This window comes from Lipophrys pholis, assembly GCF_963383615.2.
Source record: "Lipophrys pholis genome assembly, chromosome: 1".
Classification (NCBI taxonomy): domain Eukaryota; kingdom Metazoa; phylum Chordata; class Actinopteri; order Blenniiformes; family Blenniidae; genus Lipophrys; species Lipophrys pholis.
Window position 1 is genome coordinate 52961199 of NC_137635.1, and position 19586 is coordinate 52980784.

At 41.7% G+C, this 19586-nt stretch overlaps 3 protein-coding genes across 3 annotated transcripts; 1 reads left to right on the forward strand and 2 right to left on the reverse strand.

Moving 5' to 3' along the window:
- Window positions 1–2448: 2448 nt before the first annotated feature.
- LOC308108020 (gamma-crystallin N-A-like) lies at window positions 2449–4421 on the reverse strand (the record flags this gene model as incomplete). Its single annotated transcript, XM_080460669.1, has 4 exons — window positions 4267–4421; window positions 3850–4098; window positions 3243–3388; window positions 2449–2584 (listed from the first exon to the last, which is right to left on the reverse strand). The coding sequence occupies exons 1-4, from the start codon at window positions 4285–4287 to the stop codon at window positions 2449–2451; spliced, it is 552 nt and encodes a 183-aa protein (XP_080316795.1). The 5' UTR covers window positions 4288–4421.
- A 1297-nt stretch (window positions 4422–5718) lies between these two features.
- ly97.3 (lymphocyte antigen 97, tandem duplicate 3) lies at window positions 5719–7318 on the forward strand. The gene is made up of 4 exons (XM_080461315.1): window positions 5719–5900; window positions 6336–6399; window positions 6785–6910; window positions 6993–7318. The coding sequence occupies exons 2-4, from the start codon at window positions 6351–6353 to the stop codon at window positions 7097–7099; spliced, it is 282 nt and encodes a 93-aa protein (XP_080317441.1). The 5' UTR covers window positions 5719–5900; window positions 6336–6350; the 3' UTR covers window positions 7100–7318.
- A 1222-nt stretch (window positions 7319–8540) lies between these two features.
- Window positions 8541–19346, reverse strand: rheb (Ras homolog, mTORC1 binding). Its single transcript, XM_080475603.1, has 8 exons — window positions 19016–19346; window positions 17266–17337; window positions 14671–14738; window positions 14472–14554; window positions 14345–14401; window positions 14189–14236; window positions 12787–12868; window positions 8541–9495 (listed from the first exon to the last, which is right to left on the reverse strand). The coding sequence occupies exons 1-8, from the start codon at window positions 19065–19067 to the stop codon at window positions 9403–9405; spliced, it is 555 nt and encodes a 184-aa protein (XP_080331729.1). The 5' UTR covers window positions 19068–19346; the 3' UTR covers window positions 8541–9402.
- Window positions 19347–19586: the final 240 nt, after the last annotated feature.

Here is a 19586-nt window from a genome sequence, read left to right on the forward strand (position 1 = left end):
CAATTTGGAGTAACATCATACAATAAATGCTATTTAAAATTTATTCATTCTAATTACTCATATCACCACCACAATTTATATCCTACACAGAACAGCTCAAAACCATGGAATATAATCTATGCCATGTTTATTTTCTATTTCAAAATAAGAATGACCGAATTATTTCTATATATGCAACCATATATTGACCAAAATAATTGGTGAGATTATGTTAAAAGTGTCTTTTTGTATTGTGTCTGTATTGTATATTGCACATTTTAGGGGTATATTGTATTATATGTTGCACATTTCAGGGTATATTGTATTATGTAGTGCACATTCACACTGTATTGTATATCACCCAATGGGTGATATACAATACATGGGTGACACCCATTAATATGGGAAAATCACATTATATATTGTGGATTTAGGGATACATTATGTTAACTATTGTACATTCAGGGGCATATTGTAACATGTATTGTACATTTCAAGGGTATATAGTATTATATATTGCACATCCAGAAGTAAAGTCTATTATATATTGCACAACCAGGAGTATATCATATATTGCACATTCAGAGGTATGTATTATTTTGAATATTGCACATTTCAAGGTATATTGTATTATATACTGCACATTTCAGTTTTTTGGCTTCTATTTGAAGTTCTTGTTACACTCCTTTTCTTGCCTATATGCTCGATTTTCTTATTTTTATTCTATTTTGGGTGATATATTTTGTCTATATTCTCTATTTTTTTCATTCTGGGGGATATGTCTACACTGGATAGGATGGCAAGCGAGACGTGTGTGTGTCTTGTATGTACAGCAGAACTGACAATAAAGCTCACTCTGACACTTTCTTGTTTAGGTAGTGGTCCAACAACCCACACGTGAAGTTACCCAGGGAACAGACAGTGTCTGTCACAATTATTTCCCTCAAAGAAAGAAAAGTTCAAGTTATTTTCCTCTGACTAATTGAGCCTATCGGTCTCTTTTCTCATAGGAGCTCAGTTGAAGCGACCGATCCATGTGCATTTGTGACACAAAGTGTTTAGTTATGATCAGAAAACATCCCACTAAGTATTTCGCTTCCAAGCATTCGAGACACCAAATTTCATAAGTGAAGTCGTTTGTGCAAAACAATGCATCACATCATCACAGAAGATCAGCAATGACATTGTTAAAATGCCATTAAGGTTTGCTCACAGGTCCCTCTCTCTTTCTCCTCTTTGACATCCAGACTAATGACATGTTGGTGACACTCCAGACAATTCATGCAGCAAATGGCCCAGGAATAGGGTTAGCCGTAGGTAATCGCCGTTAAACTAGTGCCGTTGAGTGTAACTCAAGACAAAGCATTTCCTCATTAAGCTATCCCGTATTGACCCTGTAACTCAATAGAGGCCGTGAGCGAAACCCTGTAAAGATAGACGTTGTGTTGTCATGACGGTTGGAGGAGAAAGCACACACGAGTGCTCATTAGAGGTCTGGGCAGCCACAACACTGGTGTGACATTCCTAGAAGAACGAGAGAATGTTGGGAAATGATGCGGAGGCACATGACAAATCTTCAAACCATGAGACGATAGAGCTAAAAGGTTGAGAGACACAAATCATACTGGCGTCTCGGGACGCTGTTGCTGTTTTCAGCATTTAAAAAAACTATTAATTTAATAATACGTAAACTAGATATGAGCTAAAGCTGATTACAAGTGAGAATGTAGATATGTTCTTTTGTTTTGTTTTTTTTGACTTTTGTGCTTTCTTCATTTGTCATGTATTTGTTCAAAGAAGTCCATTGTGATCACTTTTGAGAACCCCGAGGTCAGTGTCACAGTAAAAGAGATAAATGACACTAGGTGGTAGCAGAGCTCCCTGGGGCGATGCACTTACTCTGTCTACCTGTGCTGCAGCTGTGTTTCATTCTTGATTTACACACCCCATAGGGAGGACACATATTTTCCATTTTTCACAACCTTTCTCTGTATAGGTGCTAAAACACGTGAACGTTTCAATTTGAGCTTTTTCGCTGTCGCGGATGAAACAAGTTAATCTGTGTCATAGTGGCATTCAAACTATCTTCATATGACGTGGTAATGGATCCATTAGTGTGAGGCAACACACTGCACTTCAAGGTTTTGTAGTTACGGTGTATAATAAAAAACCAATCGTTCCCACAATTAAATGTGACGGTTAAATTAGCAGGCAGACACCAAATGAGCATGAATTACCCCCCCCCTAAACAGGAAGAAAGAAATAGAAATAAGATTAATCATGCTATAGAATCACTACTTCACTATCACTATTCCAACCTTTGAATTATTCAGTACAAAGAAATAAAACAACAAGCACTGTCAAACATTTTCTCCATCTTTTATTAAATCCCCAGCTCCACAGAGTCAGTGTGTGAGGATCAGGCAGTGTCGAGTGTGTTTGTTTTGTGCCTGTGACAGCGAGGCAGCTTTAAAAGTAGTTGGCCACCCTGCGAACGGACTGGATGGTGGCGTTCTCGGCCTGCCACTCCTTGTGGGTGCAGTAGTTTCCTCTCTCCACGATGTACATGCGGCCGCGGTAGTTCGGCTCTTCATACATCACCCAGCTATTTAGAGAGTGAAGAGAAAACACAAACAAATGCAGTAAATGTGACTTGTAACATCAACAGAGAAAAAAAGAAGTGAACGTTAAGTAACTTAATATGTCATATTTGGGATTAGAAGGATTGATCACACAGCATATGCATATAAAATCTAAATTTCCCCTCTCACGTCTGTTGTTTTTGGACCATTCACAGCTCATTCAGTACTTACGTTGAGGTGGAGAGATGTCAGTAAATTAGGCGAAAGACAGACACACCTGTAGAACGCTTGTGAATGATTGTGGTGTTGATGCTCTGTACAGTAAATCTCCAAACTGAGCCCACCTCTGGCATTGTGAACATTTTCGTGGTGACAGCAAAAGCTGTGAAAAATGATATGTGCCCCTGTGGTTTTTCAGTAGAGTTTACTCTCTTTTCTCATTCTCACCCTATGTATAGCTGTTGTTTTTTTGTTTTTTTTATTCCTTGTAAACTATGTCAATATTCAGTGATAGCTGTGTGTATATATAACCTCTGCTTTAATAATTTCAGAATTTCCATCACGCTTTATCTTACTCAGGGGCTGGAGCCAATTTCAGCTGACTATGGTGGAAAGCCTATCAATTTCACAGAGTGTTCAATCCCATGTTTAAAAGCTGCTTAAATCTGTAGAGATACGTACGCTCCGTCCCCGTACACCTTCATGGAGTTGACACAGCTCTTGGAGAGGCCGCGAGCTTGCAGGAACGGACAGTCGTCGCACAGCTCCACACACTGGCCGCTGAAGTTGTCTCCCTCGAACAGCTCCGTCCTGTAGTGTTCTCCATGCTGGCGAGGATAATGACATTCACACCGGCTGAGTCATAGCGACAAAGCTCGGCTGCACCTCTCCGCAAATGGCCAAGGCTTTTCTCCTTTCTGTGACAGAGGCTGCGCCGCTTGTGTGTGTGTGGAAACATGTATAGAAATCTGAAGGTTAAACGCACATATGGAGGTTGATATGTGTATGCCTCAGGTTGAAGTCTCAAGTACACTTATCCTTTGGATGTCTTGCATCCGATGGTGTTATATAGTATTTATAACACCATTATATGATGACTGGAGTTGCCTACATGTGCCTGCGTAAGACTATTTAAAAAAAAAAAGAAATCATAAGTTTATCTGATCAACAGATGGATAAATGAGACCCCATATATGCCAGTCTGCCAGGCAAGGCTTTTTTTTTTTTTTTTACCCTTTGACCATCCAAATATTTGCCTGTCCCCAGGGTCTAACACACACACTCCTACCATTCTGATTGGCCTGCAGGAGCCCATGTGATCATTATGGGCATTCCAACGCTGGAATTCAGGGTACTCTCCATGCTCCAGAATGTACTGCTGGCCCTTAAAGTCTGGGTGGTCGAAGCACACGAAGGCGCCGCTCTCCACACGGACAGAGTTGACCCTGTTCAGGAAACCTCTGTCCTGGAAGTTGTCGCAGTCGCTGCAGATCTCCAGCTTCCTGCCAGTGAAGCACTTCCCCTCATAGAACACAATCTGTTTTCACCACAACAGAAATGATTAGGATGTTTGTCTCCTCGCTGTGAAAAATGATGAAAAGCCATTTTGTCTTGCAGCCAAAAGGTAGAAACACGACACAGATGAGATTGGACAAATTGTCATGGTTAATGTATTTTTTGGTGATTCACTTTCTCTGGTACTCACCTTTCCTGAGTACTGAGACATTTTCCACTCTTAGTTGTTCCAAACTACTCACACAGTCAAAGAGTGGAAAAATTTGGGACCGCCAGATATATATGACCAACACAGAGAGTGGTGGTATCGCGAGACGGTGGGGACAAAAGCCCAACAATAGGGGGTTTAGACGTTTTGCCACATGGACAGTTTCCCTATGTGCCACTGCTGATATTGGAGTTTGGGCTCAGGAGGACCACACAATGGAGTAAGAGTTATTTTGCTTTGATTGAGCTTTGAGAGTCAGGGGTTTGTAATATTTGGGTTGAATCCAGAAGAGGGGAGGCGAGAAACAAAATAACCACACCGAGACGAAGTTTAGGGACCAAACGGACCCAGTGGAACCAATAAATCAATCTCGTGGCAAGCCTCAGCCCCGAGGAGTGGTCCAGCTTTCATCCTCTTTTTATCTCCACTAACAGTGGCAGAGTCAGACTAAACGTCTTACATCGAAGCAACTTGCTGTTTTTGTTTCTCTACTGCAGATCCAGAAAAGGATCCTTGCATTGATTTAGACCTTGGCCAGTAGAAATCGGATTGAAGGCTGATAATCGTGTCAATAAAGCAGCAACATGTGAGGGTCAGGCGACAGAGCAGGTCAAAAAAATAAATCAAACTTGTTTTCAAGGTAGCGCATGAACTCAGTCGCCTATTTTTTACCCCCCACTTGTTGCAGATAAGACACACAGGGTGGAATGACCAATGAGCTTTTACACTCGAATGGATTTTACGAGTATAATCTGACATCTATATTGAAGTCTTGTTTCATAAAAAACAATTAACACATAAAAAAAAAAAGTGTCTGTCTGACTGCTTTTCATTCAAGTCTCCTCATAACAATAGAGTATTTTACAATAACCACACTACACACTTAGTGTAAGCATAACAGGATTTAGGGGAGAAAGATATTGTTTGTAGCTGGGTCACTTCTTAATGAATTGGAGAGCAGTGCTCGGCTTTTATCTCCAAGCAAACATGGAGTCCTTTTCTGCCCTGAATGAATCATCTGAGCTTTCATGTTGTGCACCACTCTCAGGTATTTACTTCAAATGTCTGCCAGTGGTTGAGCGTTGCGGCTCGATTCTTTTCTTTCATCAGTTCGAGTCGATACAGATGTATGCTTTGATATCAGCCGGGTCACGTCTGCTGCTTATGCTGCTTAAAGAGCACAAAGCCAAATGTTTTACACCTCAAATGGGGCCATATATATATATATATATATATATATATATATATTTATATATACATAACCCACCTACTGCAAACAACCTGAACCTTTAGCTAACAATATGTGTGTTTAAGATATGAGGCACGCATTCAGTATTAGTTAGAAAAGTCTCATAAATTATACAATGCAGCGGACAAAGGGTGGACAGATCTTGCATAATGCAGCAATAAGAGCATTGGGAAACTGTGATCGTTGCACACAGTGTACCCAGGGCGAGTAGAGTGTTAAGTATATATGCCCAACAGAGATACAACACTTGGGGAGGGGTGTTACTAAGACAGGACAAAGTATGAAGGGGTATAAAAAGAAGAGAAGCTGAGAGGGTCGTTCAGTCGTTGCAGCCATTGTTTGAAACCGAGGCAGGGGAAGCAGCAAGGTAGGTGCACATCTAAACGCAGCTCTTATTTTGTGCGTTTAAGCCCGTATGCAAATACTGTATGTTTAGGCATATCAACTGAAAATCAATATAAGGACAACTTGTTTTGCGGTCATGCTGCGGCGTGGGAACATGCGCTGCACTGTTTGTTTTAAAGTATCTGAAACTGTATACTTGTGGGAACGTGTCAGTTCAAGAATCTAATATTTAACTATAATCAGCAGGACGAGTCGTCTCTGTCATCTGAAATATAAAAGTTGAAAACACCATTCATGTTGTCAACTGTGTGTGTGTGTGTGTGTGTTTGTGTGTGTGTGTGTGTGTGTGTGTGTGTGTGTGTGTGTGTGTGTGTGTGTGTGTGTGTGTGTGTGTGTGTGTGTGTGTGTGTGTGTGTGTGTGTGTGTGTGTGTGTTTCTTTTCTTACATGGACTGCAGCACTAAACAAAAACGATGAAGTTGTTGATCTTGGCCTTAACCGTCGCCCTGCTGTTTACAGCTGGTGAGTCTGTCACTGATTCTCTACTGAATAAACACAAAACCTGCTGCTGCTGTGCAACAGGGGAATCTGTTCGCTCTTCGTCTCCACTGGCTCATGAGCTCAGCTCAGCTGCTCACGAGCAGAGATGCATAATTTTCACATCACAACAGATTGGAGGCATCAGATATGATTTGACATGTGAAAAACACTCGTCTTACTTCCAGCAGACAATAAAGGTTATCATCTCCCCCCAAAAAAAAACAACCCTCGTGAATAACTTGTTACTTTTGTCCAAAATGGATCTAGAAGGATCATACCATGAGGGAATTAATATGACAGAATAACAACAACATAACAATGCCTGAAATGTTCTTTGTTGTTTTTTTCTGATTTTTATTGTTTGTAGGTGAAGCCCTGAACTGCCATCGCTGTATCCCAAAAGCTGCAGCAGAAAAAAACTGTGAGCACTCTGTGGAGACATGCCCACCGGAGAAGAGCGGCTGTGCCGCCATCAGCTTCACCAGAGCGCCATGTGAGTCCGCCACAGCGTCACAAAGACAACAAATTCAACCACGCTCAGTGTCAGGCTTATAATTTCTATAATATTTCACCAGTTGGCCGCTTCCAGAAGTGCATGGCTGTGGAAGACTGTGAGCTGCTGCAGATGAACGCCTATATCAAAGCCACCTGCTGTGCAGAAGACATGTGCAACACCTTGTGAAATTCACCTTTAAAATGAAGACGAGACGACAATGTTCTGCAGTGGAGTTTGAGTGAGGCTCTTCAACCACAGTGAATCCAGTGCAGCAGCAGCAGTAGCAGCAGCAAGCAGCTCCCAGGTGTGAACACATAAAAACGCAGCTATTTTTAGAAAAAAACATATACCGTTAGTGGCTTGCCCTCACAAATAAAGGAGCTCGAAAAAGAGCGTTTGACTCTTCTCATTCTCCCGTGTTAAAAACGTCTTGTTACCTTGTGGTTTTCACATCCACAGCCAATTTGTAGCACCTTCAATGTGCATGCTTCACGTTGCCTATAAACACCAACATCTATCTCTGATTATCTTTAAAATATGGAATTTAATACTATTTGACTGATGAATAACATAAAGGTGGCATTTATTCCTCTACTGGAAGAGAGCTGCAGTACACCTCTTTTACTGCTTTCCACTCACAGCATCCCTGAACCCGACGCTTGTACATTTTTCAGGTTATTTTTTCCTTTATTCAGATATTCAAAGGATGAAATAACTTGGAAATTGCACATCCTCTTTACCTATTGCTGTCCTTTTAAAAACTACTTCAAATTATGATAGGGAACAAAAAAATACCCTCTTCCACATGTTCCTCTAACAATCATTAAAATTATCAAGTGCTTTACTCAAGATAGCCAGAAATTGGAGCCGGTCTTGGCTGATTTGCCATCACAGGACGAATGATGAAAAATATACATTCAGACACGTTGTAGTATTCACCCGTCCATCTCCTCCACCACCCGGCTGAGGGTCACGGGGCGCTGCAGCTGATTCCAGCTGAATATGGGTGTACACACAGGGTTAACACAGAAATACTCACACACACTACAGGTACTTTAAAGCCACCACTTTACCTCAAACACATATTTTTGGACTGTAGGAACAAAAACTGGGGTACTTGGAAAAAAAAAATGCATGATCACAATCCATCAGTGATGAACCTCAATATTTCATACTTTTATGCAACCAGCAGATTATATCAAGTAGTATCTGAATCCACAGATAAATATACTCATTCTCATGAAAGTCCACGCAAAAAAGGCTATAACTTGACTCAGATCAGGTATAGTCTCGCTGTGAGGCGAGCACGCCGACCACGATTCCACCGTGCATTAACACTAAACTCCCGGCTTCGCTGGCAAAACGTGCTGATGACTACACCTGCTCCGACTGTGACACGACAACATCTACAGATTTTATCCTCTCATTTCCTGCCGAGATTCCAGCAGGTGGCTGCAGCCAATCCCGGTTCACAATGTGCGAAGGCATAGATCTCTCTGGACGGGCTGCCAGCCCATCACTGGGAAAATTCACACACGCTTTCGCATCGACAGGGAGAACATGCAAACTCCACAGCCTCAGTGCAAACCACCATTCACTGCCAGTGCAATAACTCACAAACCAGAATGCATACATAACCACTTTTTGCTTTAATGATTACAATCAAAAACATTTGTACAACATTTTCAACATTAGAAAATGGATCCAGATTTTTTTTTTCTTTTTTTTTTGGCTGACAGTAACCGCTAATAAACAAACCGAGGGACAGAGAAGAAGGGTTCTGCGAGGTGCTGAAGTAGAAAAAGAGCTTTATATTGGAAGGAACAAACAGCTGGCGATGTATCAGAAGAAACGTGTGTGCGCGCGCGTGTGTGTGTGTGTGTGTGTGTGTGTGTGTGTGTGTGTGTGTGTGTGTGTGTGTGTGTGTGTGTGTGTGTGTGTGTTTGTGTGTCCGCCGAACCATTTCCCAGGGCGTATGCATGGTGGGCAGGACGATTCTCGTGTCTCGGCGTCATTTCATCAAAACAAGGGCCTGAAAAGCCTAAATGGAAGCTGCATAATGAGAAGCTAAGATGCATCAAGCCACTACTATCTCTGCTCTTAGTTACAGTTGCTGTCGTTTCTGAGAAGGGAAAACATTTTTTCTGATACATCACTACAGAGTTCTGTGTTTTGCATCAGTGCCGAGCACAGAGATGGATGGAGACATGGCGGGAAATATCAGACAAGGGAACCATCACTCATCCTCTTTTTTTTTTTTTAAACTTCTTTTTTTATCTTTTTTTTATCAGACACGCAAATAAAAACAAGGATGACAAAAGGGGGATAGGAAATACTGATAAATAACAGTGGAATCAGAGCCATAAATAGACAGTATTGGATATTTAGGACCCTGTGGGTGGAGTCAGCTGAGGTGGAGGAGAACTGGCAGCTAGCCTTCAAGTAACGGGATATCCCAGTGCAGTGTCCTGTGTGTTGATTGGGCGGCTCTACATCATGGAGCAGGATGTTTTTCCTGGCTGCACGCCGCCGTCCATCTTCTCTGCCTCCAGGATCATCCTTCGAAAAACCTCCACGGCCGTCTGAGGGGAGGTGAGAGACACACACAGGACGCTTGTAAATATCCACTATTACGGTGTCCCAATAACTGCTTAAAAAGAGTCTTCCATTGATTCAAAGTGTTGCAGTGAGCGTCCTGGACAGAAACCAGCGGGAGAGATCACATCACTCCAATATTAACTTCTCTTCATTGGCTTCCTGTTAAATCTAAAAATGAATTTAAAATATGTCTTAACAACCAGGCTCCATCGTAAGGAGCTGTTAGTCCCGTATCGCCCCAGAACAACACTTGGTTCTTAAGAGTGCTGCTTACTGGAGGTTCATAGGTTTTCTAAAAGTAGAACGGGAGGCTGACAAAGCCTCTGCTTTTGAGGTCAGGATTAAGACTTTTCTATTTTAATAAATCTTACAGGGCTGCTTCAGGCCACCTTGGACCGCTTTCTAGTCAAGCTGCTGCAGGTTTAGACTGCCGGAGGAGCGACGCTGAGCTTCTTCCCCTTCTCACTCACCATGTAGTCTGTGTTCTCGCTCTACCTGCCTGCAGGATCTCTGAAAGAGGAACTGGAAGTTCATATTCTAAGCCTCCGTCACGTCTGCAGCGAGCGGATCGACGGCAATCTCTTTGTTCCTCTTTCCTCTCCTTCTATCAACTAACCACAACTGGAACAGCAGAAAATCCCTAATAAATCTGAGTCTGGTTCTGCAGGTTTCTTCCTTGTAAAGTGGAGGAAACACTTTTTGTCTCTTTCTGATCCGATTCTGAACATTAGTAAGAAGAAATCCATTTTCCTACTGGCAGGTTTGGATGCATCTACACACGTGACAGAGCAAAGCATTGTGGGATTGATCCACTGACTGAATAGTATCATGTTATTGTTGGAAAATAAACCCGTACATCACCTCGACGACTTCATTCGGCCTTCGTGTCAAAGGGACAATCTGAGCTCTCAAACGGGAAGACTAACAGAGAGCTGGAAACGCAGCTGAACGTAGGAACAGCGTGACGTGAGCAAAGGTGCAGTGGAACCGACTGCGTGGGAGACGCCGAGCACACCTGCTATTTCCGTTTACCTGGATGCGGCCGGCGCGAATGTGCCGGAGGGTGGCTGCAAAAGTGGGAATATATCCCCTGCGTGGAACGATCGGGGAAGAGGCTCCTGAGAAAGGTATCGTGTCATTGCTGGTGAGAGTGCGAGTTTATTCTCGTGTGCGTGTGTGACGCTAAAATGCTGCTTTAGCAAAAGAGAAATGGTTGAGGAGGCACAGGAGGCAGCCCGATGATCTGCCGTGATCTCCCACCAATACAATTAACTTTCCACCAGTCTGATGCGTGTCCCATCGATTGGTTGTTACCTCGTAGCGGCCGCCTGTCGTTTAGCGTGATTTAATAAACATAAACGTGGTGGATGGCCGCGCGTAATGGCACCGGCGCCCCGGGTTAGCAACACATGTTTCCTAATGCCTTCAGAAGACTGCGGCCATTTAATGCACCAAAGGAGAAGCTTTTTCATGCTGCATTAAGCAGCAGTGGACAACAGGAAATGTAATAACCACTTACGCTGATTTATAAATCAATGCAGACTACTTCAACGATGCTCCTGCTTCAAACACAATAAACCCTTTTTTTTTCTTTCTTTTTTTTCTTCACAGACTGATTAATTAGTACAGCTTATTTACTTTGAAAGCCTTTTATTCTGTCATTCTCGGTGGCAGCAGATTGATATTGCTCCAGAAACAAAAACCAACACCTCGCTTTGCTCTGCCTCATTCAAATGAACCTCCCACTGTTTTCCGCTCCCGCCTACCGGAGAGTGAATTTCAGGTTTGTCACATCGTCGGTACGGCAGAGTTCTGCTTTAAAAAACAAAACAAAACAAGGACCTTTAGCCTTTTCCTGATGCACATCACTGCTGCTTGTGAGCAAACAAATTGCCAACCGCAAGAGGAAATGTCAAACAGACCCCAGAAAAGTAAGTGAATTATTGTTGGAATGAGAGATCAGATAAATAAAGAATTCTCATTGATGTGTGGGTTCATGTGCACGACGAATACCACGTGATTCAGACGATCAATCCCATAATGCTTTGCACACAGCTTTACTCAGAAACCCTCCAGGATTGAAAATGGATTTGTTCGACTAATCAAAGAGTTTTGAAACTACAATATCGTCTTTGTTCGGAGTGTCATCGGGAAGCATTGGGTGCACCGATTCTTTTTTTGTCCTTAAAACACTGCATGAAGCTTCATGGTGACGTGGTGGAGCTCTGATATGGAGCAGTGGCTTCGCGCGCTGCGCCGGAGATGCGTCTGGATGCAGCTTTATCGATTATTTGGAAAATCGTGAGAGAAAAGTCCGATAACAGGACCAACAAACTGAGATCAGTCTTTCTTTTTAGCCCGGGTCGAGATAAATTAGTTTCTGGAGCCTTTTCCCGTTTCTGGAGCCTTTTCCCGTTTCTGGTTCATTTTTGTACAATAGTTTCAGACTGTTTTAATTTATGATTTTCTCTTGGTTCAGAGTGGCTTCTGACTGATTTCCTACAATCCTTTTGACCTGGTTTCAGGCTGCTTTGTGTGTGGTTTGAGACTTGGGTTTAGATTAGTTTTAAACGTTTCATTTCAGGACTACTTATGAAAAGTGTCCTGGATTAGGTCTGAATCACACACTGGCAAAAAGCAAAAAAAATATCTGCCACTTGTACCTGCCATAGACAATAAATTGGATCAATATCTATCTATCTATCTATCTATCTATCTATCTATCTATCTATCTACTTATCTATCTATCTATCCATCTATCTATCTATATAGAAACACATATAAATGCAGGGTCCTACATTTTCCATAATGCAGAAAAAAATCAAATAAAATAAGATTATGAAACAAAATGAGCCAAATTAATTTACATTTACTGTTTTTTTTTGGTTTATTTACAGGATGTCCTCTGTAAGCGCATGAAAGAGCTCAGATTGTTAAAGTTTGTTTTCTAACTCTCCAGCCACGAATCACTAATTTATCGTTATTTCTGTCCAATTATCCTCTCCAGGACCGAGGAGGCCGGCGCTGCTTCCAGAGTGAGAGGCGGACGCGCCGCACACGGGTTGCCACTTAATAGCAGGGCTGACACGTTGAGACGGGCAAGATTTCACACTCACATTCACCCATGTGGGCAATTTGGAGTTGTCATTCAACCAAACCTTAATGTGTTGTTTTTTTTTTAACTGTAGGAGGAAGTCCACAAGGAAACAGTGATACCTCTTCCTTCTATTGACAATATATTAATATAAATGCATAGACGGGCTTTGATATCAGACCTGGTTCTCTTTAGCTGAGGACTCCATGAAGGCGGCGTTCCAGGAATCAGCTAAAGCTTTTCCCTCTTCACAACTGATTACTCTGAGGAGAAACAACAACAACAAGAACAACAAAAATCACGGTAGGAACAAAACATATAAATATTTTAAAGTCTGGCTGCATTTGTTGGCTTTGACTCGCCCACAGAGTGCAATTCCTATGAAATGTGCTCCTCTAAATGATCCCACGGCGTTTTGGGTGCAGGGTTACACAGAAACATATCGAATGAGGCCGACGCCTGAACTAAATATCAACATCTCCTCTAGAGTTCAGTTCGTGTGTCACGTAAGAAGAACATCCAGGTTTGGATTTCTGCTGCAGTATTAAAAACTGATCTGTGTATCTGCAAATGAGAAGCGGTTGAGGTGTACATTTTTAAGTAATTTAGTTTTCTAACACAAAAATTGTATTTCTAAAACCTTCTTAACGTCTGTGATTCATCATGTTTTCCCTCATTAGATCAACAACATAAAGACACATAATAAGTCACACATGGTCATACTTACTGTTTCCTTCTTAAATTATACTTTAAAATGGAATTCATTGTGTTTTATAGAAGGTCCAGCCCAAGTATTAACACTTTTATTTAGTTTTACGTTGTGATTTGGACTCAAGTTGAATCACGATCTCTGTGTTTAATTCTTTAATGAGTGATAGTGTGTGTGCTTATCATTCTTTGGACCCACAATGTGAAAGAAATCAAGGTTTAGGTCAGACTCGCTGAAGGTTAAAGAGGAACTACTTCCATCTGAGTTTGCAAACTGAAACAAGGTCGTGATTTGATGAGGAAAAACAAAAACAAAACACAACCTGTGTGTATCCTGGTTATATTTACTTTGTGGCTTCTGACGGTTCACCCTGAATGATGATCAACATCAGAGTCTCTATTATTAATAATTTAACACTGTAGAAAACACTTAAATTGAAACATTCAACCTTTTTTTCTTTTCTGTTCCTCTCAAGTTTTTAACAATAGTTGAATCTGTAACTCCTTTCCTTCGTGATGGTGAAGACTGAATGTGCACATTATTTGAATTTTGCTCCCGTTTTGTACAGGGAAAAAAAATAAAAAAATCACTTTGGTGAAATTTTATTAGGAAGACATTAACCCTCACATTTACAAATAAACTACTCACAAGGCGACACGTTGTTTAATCTATTAAGTTCACACACGACTTTACTACAACAAACCAGCTTAAAGGATAGATTTTGTTTTATAAATTATTTTAAATATTTTTACTTTTGTAACTTGCACTTTTCTTTTTTCTTTTACTTTCGCTTAAGAAAAAACATTGAATCTGTACGTCTTTGTGTGTGTGTGTGTATGTGTGTGTGTGTGTGTGTGTGTGTGTATACACATACCGCTCCATATGTAGGTCATTCTTGTTTCCGACGAGCATAATTGGGACCCTGCATCACGGAGAAAAAGGATAAATCACAAATGTCACATCTGCACATCTCATTGCACCACGGCTGTTAACGGCGGGCAAAATTAAAGAGGAAAGAAAAGGAACTTACTGAACTTTCCCCACCATGTCCAACAGTTTTTCATGGATAACTTGTACGACTTCAAAGCTGGAAGACAGAGAGGGGAACGTTTCAACCACAACTCACGTTGGCTTCCCCTTTGAGGCCGTCCATTTACCTTTTATTAGACGTGACTGAGTAGACCAGAATGTAGCCGTTGATATCTATGGAGTAGGTCTGCGGGAAGATGGAGTACTCATCCTAAAGAAAAGAAAAAAAAAAAGAAACATATATAAAGAGACGTTATTGTAATGTTAGAGGAGATATTTACATAAATCAATAAAACGACTGGCGGTCAAATGAAAAGCGAGCCATACCTGCCCTGCTGTGTCTACAAGCTGAAGATGGTAATCTTGTCCGTTTATTGTAATCATCTTAGTGAATGCTGCAAATAGAGGAATAAGCAAGATATAAATCAACAAAATCCTAAATAAACACGTCAACAAAAGCAGAGAGCAGTGAAGCAGATGGGACAAAATATCATGGTCTTCGTCACTGAAAGCTTGCGGACTGCAGATCTCAACACCGCCCAGTTAAGGCTCCATTTCAGTAGCAGCCGAGTTCATTCAGTGCAGCGCTGTCGATATCCGCCCGCAGATGGGTCGTATTATCTATAGCGAGACAGCGGGAACGTACAGCCCGCAGCATCTCGCTGATGCCGACGCTGACACTTCACTTTATGTTAACCATCCCGCGGTTATTTATAGACACAGACCATACATTGGGAAGGAGGAGAAAAAACAAAAAAAACAAAACATTGGCTGGTATGTGAGCGAACATGTCAGGAAATAGAGACACAGCCTGGAGGTGAAGTTTAGACTCAAATCTCCTGAGCGTCTGGGATGATGTGTGTTTAGGAGGTTGATGATTTACTGTACATTCTCTCATCCTGCAAAAAAAAAACCAAACAAACTTTCCAAATGCCTCGAAGCGAAGTTCTCCTTGTAAAGCAGCCGTGTCCGAGCAAATACAAATCAGCGAAAAGAGGTTTCTTTCAACCGAACACCACCGCAGTCGATTTCTCAAAGGTTCCCCGGAAGAGGGTTTTTCCCTCTTTGGTGGAAACGGTTGAAATCAGCTGCGGTGCCGTCTGAACATCGGTTTAGAGGGAACGTTGGCTAAAAACTCAATCTGGAAAAATTCCGCCTCATGACATCAAATTCACATATGAGGAGATTCTACTGATTTTACTCTCCCACTCTTTCATAAGATATGTGAAAGAAGAAAAAGTCACACAGTTGCGTACATTTGCTGTCAAATGAATACGAAACAGATAGCATCATGCTACGGGATGCTTGGTCGATTAGTCTAATTAACCTGAAATCACCACATTTCTCATCAATTATTTACTTTACTTATATCCTGAAATGTAGGCTGGTGCATCCAGATTATGTTTAAGTCAAAGTCAAAGTGGCTTTATTTGTCAGTTCAGCTACACATTTTCACATAAATAGAGAACCGAAATAGTTTTTCACATGACATTTAAAAAAAAAAAAAAATTTAATTACACGCGCTAAAACATACAGGCTGAAATATAATGATAGGCGTAAGCAAGTCAGAAAAGAAGAGGCAAATGGAAGATTTAAACAACCAAAAACAAAGTGATTTAACACATGTTTGACATTTTTTTCCATGAAGGTTACCGATGTTTGGTTCTAAATATTTCAAAACCGAACAAAAAGACGTCCGATGCAACATGTGAACGAATTCCACTCAAGCGTCCATCCATCTTCTTCAGTGCTTCATCCCACCGAGTGTTGCACAGGGCTGGACCCAGTCCCAGAGGATGATGAATATGATGATGACGATGATGAAGGGGGGGGGGGGGGGAGGATACATCCTGAACGCACTCCTCGTCCATCAGAGGCCAAACACAAACAGACAAACGACGACGCCGAGGGGTGATTTAGAGTCGCCAACAGCTTCAAATGAATGTTTCTGAGCAGTGGGAGGAGGAACTGGAGTGAATCCAAGCAGACTGGAACCTGGAACCTGGAACCTGGAACCTGGAACCTTATGGCCTTGAGGTGAGAGTTGGCCAATAAAACACTCTTAACGTCAATTTGGATTTGGACGGCGGTCGATTGATTGATATGGATTTTTTATATATTTTTTATTTGCAGGACATGACTGTATTTTGCAGGAGAAACTTAAAGGTGCCAAACATAAGGCCCGTGGGCCAAAACCGGCCCGCAAGAGGCTCCAATCAGACCAAGAAAATAGTAAAAAAAAATTTTTTTTAAAAGAACACATTGACTTTTTTTAACAAATTCCCTACGAGTACCAACACAACACCACACTGCTGCCATGGAGGATAACTCCCTCGTTCCTGCTTCAGAGCCATGCTGTCAGAGTGAGTTTGTAAAAAAAACAAAAACATAATGCAACAGTTATAGAAGATATTTTTTGGGGGGGACATTTGAATGTATTTTCCACTAGAAGATTTAATTAAAATTGGCTTTATTATATTGACATCGTAGTCACTTTCCGTAGTAATTGCTTGTCTTATGCCAAAATATAGACAATTCTATTATGTTTACTCTGCGCCACGACAAAGAAAATCTTTAAAGTTCAAATTTAAAGGTTATCGTGGGACTATTTTACTGATCCGGTAAAAGAGCCCCTGAACTAAAATGTGTTTGATTTTGATATTAGCGCCTCCACATACTGCAACAGACTAGTAAAATTCATCTATTGCTTCAATATCATCGTTATTTACACCACATGCCAGTAAAAGATGAAACTAAAAAAGATTTTTGAATTACGATTACATAACAATATTAATACAATATACAAACCACAAGTTTGAATGACTGTGAATATTGTCAAGCGGTCTTCTAACAATAGAGATTTTCAGAGACAATGGGGTGGCTTATCACCACAGTTTAACACGGATTGATGGAGCCACTTACTGTTTTCTATTGTTGGGTCATAGGAGTCGACAAACTGGCCTTCCACAAACTGAATGGTCAGGGAGGACTTTCCTGTCGAACACAAATGAGAAGAGGGAGACAGCTTGAGCTGGAGGAAACGCCGACATTCACACGCGTTTAATATCAACATTTATAGCACATCTGACTATGAAATGGATCAGAACAAAAAAGTGAAGGGAAGCCCATACGGCGCAAACAAGAGGACATTTTTGTCTAGTGTCAAGTGTCTACCAAGACACTGTCAAACTGAGGAGAAATGAGATATTGCATGTGCTCCACCATCATTAGAACAATGAAGAACTTCTGAACCATCATCCAGGACAGTTGAGAAAGTCAAATTTTATAAGGCCAAAGAACAGATTCACTCAAACTCTCATCTCACGTCCAATACGTTTGCAGTTCGCCGTCGCATCAAGAAGAGACCATACACACCTTCGTTACCTCAACTTATATGTAACACGTGGTCGTTATCTGCTTTAAAACAGGCAAATAATTTGATTTTAAATTGTAAAAAAAATGTCACTTTCTGATACTGAGTGTGTGTCATATGTCAATTGTGGGTGAAATGTTGATTAATGAGAATTACTATCATTTTATTATGTGTTTATTTACATTTTTCATGGGCTTCATCATTTATGGGGCAGGTAACAATGTGTGGGCCCTTTCAGTTTTATTTCTCATTCTATTTTAAAGCTCACTATTGCGATTTGAAATGACAGAAATCATCCCTTTTCTGCAAAAAGAAATTAAAAATCTATATATATATTATATGGTGTGAGTCAAAATGATTGTGAAACCTCTGTGAAAACATCCAATGTTCTATATACGATTAGGTATATGGTGTAATTTTGGTTGTGTTGTTTAAGACTGTTTAATAAATCACAAATGTAAAAAAATAAAAAAAGTAGGTCATACCGTATTCTTCCAAATATTTCTAACTATGGTCACTCATGCTTGTTCATGTGGAATTGTTTGGTTTTGAAAAGTGCCCAGAGATGACTTGTGTTGTATTTTGCAGTATATAAATAGAATTTCAATGAGAGCCGTGTAAAGGGTTAAAATTAATAAATGCGGGATTATAGTGACTATGTCCATGTGTATCCTCTTGTCAATGGTGTTTTGTTGTGGATTACACGAGACACTGTTCAGTTTTAGCATTTCATTTCTATTCTATACGCGAAAGAAAGATGTGATAAGAAAGAAATTTAACACCAATAGTGTATAAAGTGTAAGTGGCTATTCCAGCTCAGAAAAGCACATCAGGTTCCTATAAGCGCTCGTGCGGTGCGTCAGTCCTCTGTGGGGATGTCACAGGGTTTATCGGTGCTGCTGACACGCTCGGGCCTCCAAGTCCTGCTGCCTGTGTGCCATTTTCCTCCACATCACCATCACCATCACCATCTTCTCCGCAACGAGCTGCGCCTCTCCGGTTCCAGAGGCGCGCAGTTCTGCGTCAAATCGGACGGCACCGGCTTTAAACGGGTTCACCGACTTAACGATCGACGGGAGTCGTGAAATTATCGACGTTGTTTATTATGAGAGGCCTCGCGCGCTCGAAGGCCACGGCTCACCTGGTGGCGCTCGCGCGCGGATCCCACTCCCTAGAATTAAGTCTATCATAAACGGGCGCCTCGCCGACTGGAACCGACCCGACAGGCGGCTGGAATCGCGTCCCGACCTCGGCGTGTCATTCGCTCGCGCGCACACACACACACGCGTCCGAACTCACCAACGGATCTGTACCCCAGGATGGCGATCTTTCGTGATTTCGGCTGCGGCATGTCTCCTCCTGGTTATCGCATCCAGTCCTCGGGTTTCACCGCAACCTCCAACCGGAATGGCATCCAAATTCAAGGCGCGCACGGATCCCTCATACAGCCCCCGTTTCACTGCGGGAATCCCTCTTCTGCTGCGCCGCTCGTGCCGGATGGTGATTCCAAGACGCCTGAAAAAAATATTATAATTTCAGGTCATATGAGAAAAGCATGGAGTATCAATAGATCTACAATAACTGCGTCACTCCCCTTTGCAATGTAATGAATTAGTAATTACTTGCAGTCGCTGATTGGCTACGCGCGAAGCGAAGGCGGGCACTGCTGCCGCTTCTAGAGCTCTGATTGGCTGAGGCGGATGTTCGTCAAGCAGCAAGCGTCTTTTCCCGAATTCTGATTGGCTGTGTGTCGCTTCGTGACGCGCTGGGTGGCCGGGTGCGTTGTCGTTCACATGTTTGGGGTCAGGGAGCAGAGATACGGCCATCATTATTATTTCTAATGTACAGACACGATGCACTGATTCTACAA

Bases quoted from the DNA above. Each gene is read 5' to 3' on its own strand.
- ly97.3 (XM_080461315.1), top strand. From the start codon at position 6,351: ATGAAGTTGTTGATCTTGGCCTTAACCGTCGCCCTGCTGTTTACAGCT. The intron at 6,400-6,784 runs GTGAGTCTGTCA...TATTGTTTGTAG, and splicing joins CGCCCTGCTGTTTACAGCTG to GTGAAGCCCTGAACTGCCAT. The intron at 6,911-6,992 runs GTGAGTCCGCCA...ATATTTCACCAG, and splicing joins CAGCTTCACCAGAGCGCCAT to TTGGCCGCTTCCAGAAGTGC.
- rheb (XM_080475603.1), bottom strand. From the start codon at position 19,067: ATGCCGCAGCCGAAATCACGAAAGATCGCCATCCTGGGGTACAGATCC. The intron at 17,338-19,015 runs GTGAGTTCGGAC...TGTGTTCGACAG, and splicing joins CCTGGGGTACAGATCCGTTG to GAAAGTCCTCCCTGACCATT. The intron at 14,237-14,344 runs GTAAGTTCCTTT...TCCGTGATGCAG, and splicing joins GACATGGTGGGGAAAGTTCA to GGTCCCAATTATGCTCGTCG.